Here is a 9654-nt window from a genome sequence, read left to right on the forward strand (position 1 = left end):
GGCGTACCAGTCTCTAGGACTAATTGTTTCCATGAATTTTGGTTTTCTTCATTCTTCTTTGCTCTGGACGAGGAGAGACCCATCATTGTATCTAGATGGCAGCTTGCTAGCTTTTAAGATCCCAGAAAAGACTAATCTTTAATATTCAAATTTACATTCTGACTGTGACTATAAGCATCAAGAATTATTTTGTATTATCTCTGAATCTAGGTTGAATTTTCCCAAGGTCTCAGATCATCATTTCTGAATAACAGACAAAACCTGAGGAACAAAGTGAAATTCTAAGCTAGGATCTTAAAGTTTGTCTAAGAATAATATTAAATGTCACATAAAATAAGTAACAGTAAGAATGTTACAGAATTTATAGCTGTTCTTTTAAAAATTATCCCCTTGCCCACCCTTGGAAATGACAAGAAGGGATTATTCCTTCTGTCTTTTCAGTTTTAAATGTATTTCTTAGACATGTGCTGCCTGTATGGTAGCCCTTAGTGACATGTGACTACTGAGGACATGAAACGTGGCTACTACTAATTAAAGGGTGCTGTAAGTGTAATATACACAACAGGTTTCAAAGACTTAGTACGACAAAAAGCAAACATCTCAATTTTTATATTGATTACATGCTGAAATAATATTTTGAATATAGTCATTTTATTAAACTATTACCAAGTTTCAACATAACATCAGTTTCTTAGAGGGACCTTAACTGATCGATTAAAATGAAGTATACTTTTTGTAACTTTTATTTATGTTACATTTTTTGTTTCCTATTAATACTGAATGATGTAGGAAATATAAAAAGAAGATAGAAGGAATGCAGAGTCATTGTACCAAAAATAATTGATTGACATACACCCATTTCAGGAGGCAGCATATGATCAAGAACAGAGGTATTGAAGAAATAAGTATGAACTGCACTGAAGGAATTGGCAAAGAACAAGGCGTCAGGAATTGATGGAATACCCACTGAGATGTTTCAACAAATGGATTCAGCATTGGAGGCAATCACTTGTTCATGCCAAGAAATCTGGAAGACAGCTACCTGGCCAACTGACTGGAAGACATCCGTATTTGTGCCAGTTCCAAAGAAAGGTGATACCACAGAAGGCAGAAATTATCGAACAATATCATATGCAAATCAAATTTTACTAACGATAATTCAAAACCAGTTGCAGCAGTACATCGACAAGGAACTGCCAGAAATTCAAGCTGGATTCAGAAGAGGACATGGAATGAGGGGTGTCATTGCTGATGTCAGATGGATCTTTGCTGAAAGCAGAGAATACCGGAAAGATGTTTTCCTGTGTTTTATTTGACTCTGCTGACCATAACAAATTATGGATAACACTTCTAAGAATGGAAATTCCAGAGCACTTAAATGTGCTTATGAGGAACCTGTACATAAACTAAGAGGCAGTTGTTCAAACAAAAGAGAGATTCTGCATGGTTTAAAATCAGAAGAGTTGTGTGTCAAGGTTGTATCCTTTCACCATACTTATGCAACATGTATGTTGAAGAAATAATCTGAGAAACTGGAGTATATGAAGAAGACCATGGCCATCAGGATTGGAGGAAGACTCATTAACAACCTGCAATATGCAGATGATAGAACCTTGCTTGCTGAAAGTGGAGAAGACTTGAAGCACTTATGATGATGATCCTTCAGAATGGAATTCACTTCAACATAAAGAAAACAAAAATCTTCGTATCTGGACCAGTAAGCAATATCATGATAAATGGGGAAACAATTGAAATTGTCAATGATTTCATTTTACTTGAATCCACAATCAATGCCCATGGAAGCAGCAGTCACAACATCAAATGATTCAGAAGAATCATTGGGCAAATCTGCTGCAAAAGACCTCTTTAAAGTGTTAGAGCAAAGACATCAATTTGAAGACTAAGGGGTACATGACCCAAGCCATGGTCTTTTCAATAGTCTCATATGTATGTGAGAGCTAGACAATGAATAAGGAAGACTGCAGAAATTGACTCATTTGCATTGTGGTGTTAGTGAAGAATACTGATGTACCATGGACGCCTAGAAGAATGAACAAATCTGTCTAGGAGGAAGGATAGCTGAAACACTCCTTAAAAGTGAGAACGGCCAGACTTCATCTTTGTACTTTGGTCATGTTGTCAGCAGGGACCAATCCTTGGAGTAGGATATCATTCTTGGTAAAGTAGAGGATCAATGAAAAAGGGGAAGACAAGTCAATGAGATGAATTGATACAGTGACTGTGATGATGGCCTCAAGCATGGTAATGATTGTGAGGATAGCACAGGATTGAGCACTGTGTGATTCTGTTGTACATGGGGAAGCTATGAGTTGGAACCAACTCGAGGGCATCTGTGGTAGTTAAGGTTTATGTGTCTCCTTGGCTGGGCCGCTGGATGTAGTTAATTCCCCAGGATGAGAGTGGTAATCAACTCCATGGTGGAATCTACCGGAGCAGCTGAGTAGCTGTCTTATGGATGTGGTCTGCTTCCAGTATATAAGGAGGAACTTTGGGAATGGTCTTGAGCTTCTTGACATGGACCCTGCATGTAGCCAAGCCTTCATTCAGCAGCCTGCCATGTTTCCTGCTGATTTTGGAACTGTCTCTGGACTTGAACTAGTGGCCTGCCAAGTTGTTTGATAATCTTGGGACTCTGACATTTTATTAGTTGACCTTGGGTTTGTCACCCTCAGCAGCCAGCAGATGCCTAAGAGAAGCCTCCAGCTTCACTGGGCCAGGAACAAGAGGCAGAGCTGAAGTCCAAGGTCAAGGGGCTTTCACTCAGTGCCTAGAGCTGGCACTTTAAACCCAGACTTCTAGCCTCCTAAACTAAGAGAATAAACTCCTGTTTGTTAAAGCTCCCATTTGTGTTATTTCTGTTAGAGTGGCACTAGAGAAACAAAACAGCATCTAACAACAACATAATATATCCAGCTACTACGAGAAAGAGGGTTTAAGTGTCCTAATTTGGCTTCTGATTCCTAATTAAGTTTGGAGCTCTGGTGGTGTAGTGCCTAAGGCATTTGACTGCTAACCAGAGGCTGACTGTTCAAATCCACCAGCCACTCCTCAGAAAGAACACTGGACAATCTACTTGAACAGACATACTGCCTTGGAAACCCAAGGAGGGGTCTCTATGAGTCAGAATCAACTTGACAGCAGTGAGTTTTTTATTATTATTACTATTATTCAGTTGTGAGTGGTAGAAAAACTCCTATCTACAGTTTAAGTTTATATTCACCTGGATATTGTTCCAAAACAACTTGATCATTCAAAAAATACAGAAAAATTTGGCTTATAGTCTATGGGAGAGCTTTCCTTCCCCCCATAAGCACAACAATCAGTGCCCAGGTCCAGCAATGGAGAGCTTATGACAAGGTCAGAATAATGTATCACCAGTCATTCTTGCTCAATGGATGACTCTTAGAGCAGTTCTTGCAAGATCTCGTCACCTTTCCATGAAGGGGTCTGTCTTGGTTATTTAGTGCTGCTGTAACAGAAATACCACAAGTGGACGGCTTTAACAAATGGGAATGTATTCTCTTACAGTTTAGGAGGCTAGAAGTCCAAATTCAGAGTGCTGGTTTTAGGGGCTGGGTGAAAGTCTCTTAACCTTGGGCTTCAGCTCTGCCCCTTGTTCCAGGCCCACTGGAGCTGGATGCATCTCCTAACACAGGCTGCTGGGACTGACAAACCCAAGATCAGCAGGTAATATGGCACAATCCCAAGATCGGTGGACTACATGTCAGGCCACTGGTTCAAGTCCAGGAACTGGAGATGAAGACTCAGGCAAATGCAGGATCCAAAATGTGCCAGAAAGCTAAAGATCTTTCTCAACGCTTCTTCACATATACTGGAAGAAAGTCACACCTCGAAGGCAGTTCTCCTTCAACTGACTAGGTGCTGACAGCAGATTCCACCATGGAGGTGATGACAGTCTCGTCATGAGGAATAATTACATCCATCTGCAAGGCATTCAAGACCACGGCCCAGCCGAGTTGACAGACACGTTTAACTACCACAAGGGTCCATAGCCACTTCTTTCTTCTCCCACAGAGCATTCCACAGTATAAAGAAAGCAAGCCCATATTTGTGTGACAGGACTGGCAACAACACTTTCAGACCTGTTGCATATTTTCATGTGTAAATACCATGGCAGCACAAAAGCATGCCATGCTATACCAATAGTGAGGCACTCAACTACTCACCAAAAGGTTAGTGTTTTGAACCCACCCAGAGGTGCCTTCGTGATCTGCTTCTAAAAGGTCACAGCCTAGAAAATTCTACAGTGCAGTGTTCTTCTCTACAGCACGTGGGCAGGCCAGGAGTCAGAATCCACTCAGTAGTCGGTGGTTCTCTCCCCGCCCCCATCCTAATGCAGCTCTCTCACTAAATTAAATCCTGGGACAGTAAGACATGGTATGACTTTAAACCTCAGTGAGCATCTTTACGGTGTCATCATCTAGTGCGTGTTCAACTGTTAACTTGAAAGGTTGGTGGTTTGAATGCAGGGATGTTCTTGTCTCCAGCCAATTTTTGGTAATGAAAATGTTCTGTAACTAAACAGTGGTAATGAGTGCACAACAGAGACTGAACTGTACATGTAAAAATGGTAAATTTCATATTACAGGCATTCCTCATTTTATTGTGCTTCATTTTATTGAGCTTTGCAGATACGTTAGTTTTATTTCTTTTACAAATTTAAGGTTTGTGGCAACCCTGTGCTGAGCAAGTCTATTGGTGTCATTTTCCCAACAGCATGTGCTCACTTTGTGTCTCTGTGTCACAATTTGGTAATTTGCACAATATTTCAAACTTTTTCATAAAGCTATTGCATAGTTAGGAGCTCTGGTAGCATAGTGGCTAAAGCACTTGACTGCTAACCAGAATACTGGCGGTTCAAACCCACCAGCCACTCCTTGGAAGGAAGGTTGGGCAATCCTACTTCCGTAGTGATACTGCCTCGGAAACCCAAGGAGGGGTCGCTATGAGTCGGGGCCAACTCGACGGCACATAACAACAACAACAACAACATTGCATAGTTAGATGACAGTATAATGTAAACATAACCTTTATATGCCCTGAAAAACAAAAAAATTCATGTGATTCATTTTATTGTGATAGTCACTTTATTGTGATGGTCTGGAACCAAACCCACCGTTTCTCCAAAGTATGCCTGTGTGTGTATTTTACCACAATTTTTTTAAAAAACAATGGATGCATTGAAGAATGCATTTTCTCAACCCTGAGTTATAACTGTATTTTCTTTTTCCTACCATGTATATGCCTACCTTGTGGTATCCTCTAATATCTGAAAACTTATAGGTATCAGCTTTGAAAAAGTCTCTGATCTGGGTGTTCCACTCTGCACCATTTTGGCATCACTCAGGAATATGTAACTCATCCACATCCCTATTTTGGATGGGGTTAAATATCCTATTAACTGGATCAGCACATAAACTCCTGTGAGACTCTTTGGCCCTAATACTCATTTACCTAGTGTAGGAAAATCCTCCCCCTCACAGGACAGGCTGGGCATGGGATGAGTCTGCCCTCTCCAGAAGCATTATATTGCTTTCTTCATAAATGGCAAGAGGGAGAGGGGAACTCAAAGTGTACAACTTAACCAGCTCCTGAGATTCTTTTCTTAACCAGCTCAACTTCCCAGGACAGGACTCAGGACTCACAGTTCTTCTAGAAAAAGTCAATACTGTTCTTTTATAAAACAAAAATCATGAGAAGTAGCAGGTCTTCAAGACCTACATAAATACAAGAGTATGAAAGAGGAAGGGGACAACTGGAAAAGACCCACAGTAGAGACAGTGTTTGCCCAGAAGTCCTTGAGGCAAAGAGTGGTGAATATGTCCCAAGGAAAGCCATCAGCAAAAGGCAAGGAAGCTTGTGCTGTCATAACTGGCCCTGGCAAGCAGAGAAGGACGGTCTTGTACACAGCCAGGGAGGAAAGTGCTCTCTGGGCAGGTTTTTTCTTCTCACTCCAGCCAGCAGATCAGTTGCTCATGCTAATCCATTTAATTCCAGAAATACCAAGACTTGTGAAAGAGCACCGAGCCTAGGATGAACACTGCAGCCAGCACCAGGGAGAAGACGACCATGAGGGAGATGTAGGTGGGGCGAGAGAAGGGTTTAGGCGGTGGCAGCTCAGCTGGGATAATGTTGGTCAGGTTCAGCATGTAGCCCAGTGTCCACCCGGCTTCGGCATTGTTGTTTATCTGCAAACAGGAAAGTCTGTTATTTGTTGGTCCAAGGAGACAATCTATAGGCCCATGAAACCCATCCATAACAATGAGCCAACCACTAGGTGAAGGGCACCTATTCAGTTGTCTAACATGTATTCATTTATATTCCAAACCAGGGATATGGTTGTTGGGAACATACAGCAGCAAGTGTTGGAATGCAGAAGGTCTGTGAATAATTTTGGAAATGTTTTTATTACATGAGTTATTCATGGTCATAGTAGAAAAATTAGGAAGTATTCATAAGCCTAAAAAAGAAAATAAAAATCACCCATATTAACCACTTAGACGTTGCTGCTATTATCAGTCTATGATGTATCCTTCCAGTCCTCTCTCGGCATGTTTTTTCTTACAAAAAAAAAAAAAAAGAAAGAAATTAAATTGTATGTAGTTATTTACTTAACAATCTATTGTGAACATCATCCCATGTCTCTTAAGGTATCTCTGCAGTACTGGCAAGAACTGTGTTACACATTCATTTTCACTCACAATATTCACTTATTTATGCATCCTAAAAAGAGAGTAATTGAATAAAACGATGTGTATATTTTTATGATTCTTGGCACATAAGGCCAAAATTGTCTCCTGAAAGTTTGTGCTAATTTGCACTCCAACAAATGACATGTGGAAATACTCGGTTTTCCCGAACCCTTACTAGTACTGGAACTAAATCATTTATAAAAGATCTACTGCCCTCTGTGGGGGCGGAGACTTTATCTGACTGTGTGTGTCAAGGAAGAGTCCAGAGTTGAGGAGTTATTATTGCCTAGCACTTAGAAATACGGGGTCATTCATTAGACCTCAAAGATTATAAATCAGGACTGAGCATCAATCTTCAAGTATACAGACTTTAAACAAACCTGAACCCATGAGGGAATGGAAGGTAGGCTGGGTACAGGAAAACATTTCTGTTGGAATTAGCAAAGTCTAATTACACAAGAGTGTAATAAAATAGCCTCCTCAGGGCTGCTACATTACTTTGTCTCAGTGCTGTCTTTTGCTTGAAATCACAATATTTAATAAAGCAGGTATAATATTTTTGCCATTAGCAGGCATGGGTTTAAAAAGGTAGAAAACACTCTCTTGATAGTTTTTCCTCAAGCATGAGTGGCACAGCTGGTGGAAATACTCCTCTCTGCTTGGATGACAGCAGGTAGAACTGTGATAAAGCAGAGTAGTGAAATCACTTGTAAGCAATGGTCCAGTCAGAGCCGCCCAGTCCCCTTCTTCACATGGGCTTTCAGATTGGTCAGCTCTGAAAAGGTTGGCATTAAGAGCCACAACCAACAAGAACTTCACCCTTACAAGAAACCATGGTTGTCTTTTCTTGACTTGAGGAAAGGCCCTTGGGAAGCTATTAAAGTTAGCACACAGAATTGCTGTGGCTACTGAAAGGCTGTTACATTGTTTTAATATCACATTAAAAAAAAAAAAGAAATGAGTCCCTGTTATGTGAGCAGACAGGTGATGCTGATAATACAGGAAGCTACAATTGGTCAGTCAACATAATACAGGAGGGCCTGACTCAAACTACCAACTTGGGTTAGAGGTAAAACAGTGGAATGAGACATTGGGCCAAACTTAAATCAGGTTGACTGTCACCTCTTTCAAAGCCAACATTTCTTCAGTCACTACCAATGACCTCCCCTCAACCCAACAAGTACCTACATTACCTTGTCCATGAACTCAATGTGATTCCAGTAATCTGTGAAATTATAGTATTCCAGGAGCTTTAAAATGTAGGATCCAGCAAAGCAGTATTCACTCAAGTACTTCTCCTTCACTCCAATGAAAGTTGTGTTCACCTGGAAGGGAAGGGGACAACAGGCACCACCTCTCTGTAGCCCTCTTTTCCAATACTGGAGAGAGGAGAATACTCCCAGCCCACATGAGCTGAGGGGTGGCCTCTCCTGGAGGGCTTTTGGGGTGGTGCTACACTCCTTCAGTAGGTGAAGGGGTTTACAGTTGAAGGTCTGTTAAGGAAGCATTTGTCCACAGGGTTAAATGATGTGTTAGGTGCTGAGGGTGGGATGGGATAAGTTCCTGTGCTCTAGAAGGTTCAGAAACCCTGAATATCCCCCATTTTATATCCTCATTTATCCCCTAAACTTCCTTGGAGAGTCACAATCACATTAGCATATTAAAAGCTGTGAAAATCTTGCATTAAAGAGATCCATTAATATTTGTTTAATCAGTTTTCTAAATACTCTTGACCAGAGTCTCTATAAACATTGTGTCATAAAAAGCCTTTCCTCTCAGTTTTGTCCCTGGACCTAGCAGCATTCATATCCCCTGGGAGCACGTTCACTGTCCTCATCGCAGACCCACCAAATCAGAATCTGCTTTTAACACGCCGCCCTGATGATCTGTGTACCATTAAAGTTTGAGAAGCCCAGCTCTGAAACAGTTTAGGGAGCATTTCGCTAAGGACTGCTGAAAGTGCCAACATCTCATCTTCTCCCCTCTGCCCCTTCCCAGCCCCTTATTTGTTTGTTTGTTTTATTGTGATTTGGGTGAAAGTCTACAGGGCAAACTCACTTTCCATACAGCAGTTTACACACACCTTGTCTAATGACACTGACTACACTTTGCCCCAATGCAACAGCTCCCCTCCCACTTCCTCCTGACAGTTACCTCCTCCCTGTGTCCATCCCTCTATGCACTCCTGCCCCCTGAGCTGGCTCCCTGTGCATAAATAGCCCTTCTTTCCCCCATGATTGTTCTTCCCAAGAAGTGTGTCTACCTTAGGTAAATGTTCTACTCATATGCCTGTCTTTTGTTTGTCTGGAAGCCACAGGTGTGGGTTCAATTTCAGATCTGAAAGGCAGCCAGGGGCCATAGTCTCAGTGATTCTACCAAACTCTATCAGACCAGCAAACCTGGTCTCCTCTTTTTCCCCTTCCTCCAAATGATTTTGAGTTTTGTTCCACATTGTTCTCCCTTTTTATCCAGGATCTCCCACATAGATTCCCCTGAGTGGCCGACAGTGGCAGCCGGGCACCATCCAGTCCTCTGGTCTCATACTTACACAGGCTGCGGATTGCATGGTGCACCAGTCACTAGGACTAATTGTTTCCATGAATCTTTGGTTTTCTTCATTCTTCCCCTTTCTGGACGAGGAGAGACCCATCACCACATCCAGATGGCTGCTAGCAAGCTTTTAAGATCCCAGTCGCTACTCGTCGAAGTAGGAGGTGGAACAATGTTTTGTGTACTGTGTTATGCCAACTGAGCTTGATGTCCCTGTGACTATGGTCCCAAGCCCACAGGTTCAACTACTCGCTCCCTCTGGATAGCTTGCTATGACCAAGAAGTGACTTACAACCTTGTCCCTTGTCAGCTCTACTATATACCTGGGAATTCTTACAGAACATACAAATACACTTGTAGAACCATTGTC

The 9654-nt window shown here is 41.7% G+C and overlaps 1 protein-coding gene across 1 annotated transcript in view; it reads right to left on the bottom strand.

Annotated features, from left to right (window-relative positions):
• Window positions 1-6029: 6029 nt before the first annotated feature.
• Window positions 6030-9654, bottom strand: part of ENTPD1 (ectonucleoside triphosphate diphosphohydrolase 1) — a 216676-nt gene continuing 213051 nt past the window's right edge. The window contains 2 exon segments of the mRNA XM_007940056.2: window positions 6030-6230; window positions 7928-8059. Of these exon segments, the coding sequence (XP_007938247.2) occupies window positions 6030-6230; window positions 7928-8059 (333 nt within the window).

This window comes from Orycteropus afer, unplaced genomic scaffold (genome assembly GCF_000298275.1).
Source record: "Orycteropus afer afer isolate SDZICR_OR568_19922 unplaced genomic scaffold, OryAfe1.0 scaffold00064, whole genome shotgun sequence".
In the NCBI taxonomy this organism is placed as follows: domain Eukaryota; kingdom Metazoa; phylum Chordata; class Mammalia; order Tubulidentata; family Orycteropodidae; genus Orycteropus; species Orycteropus afer.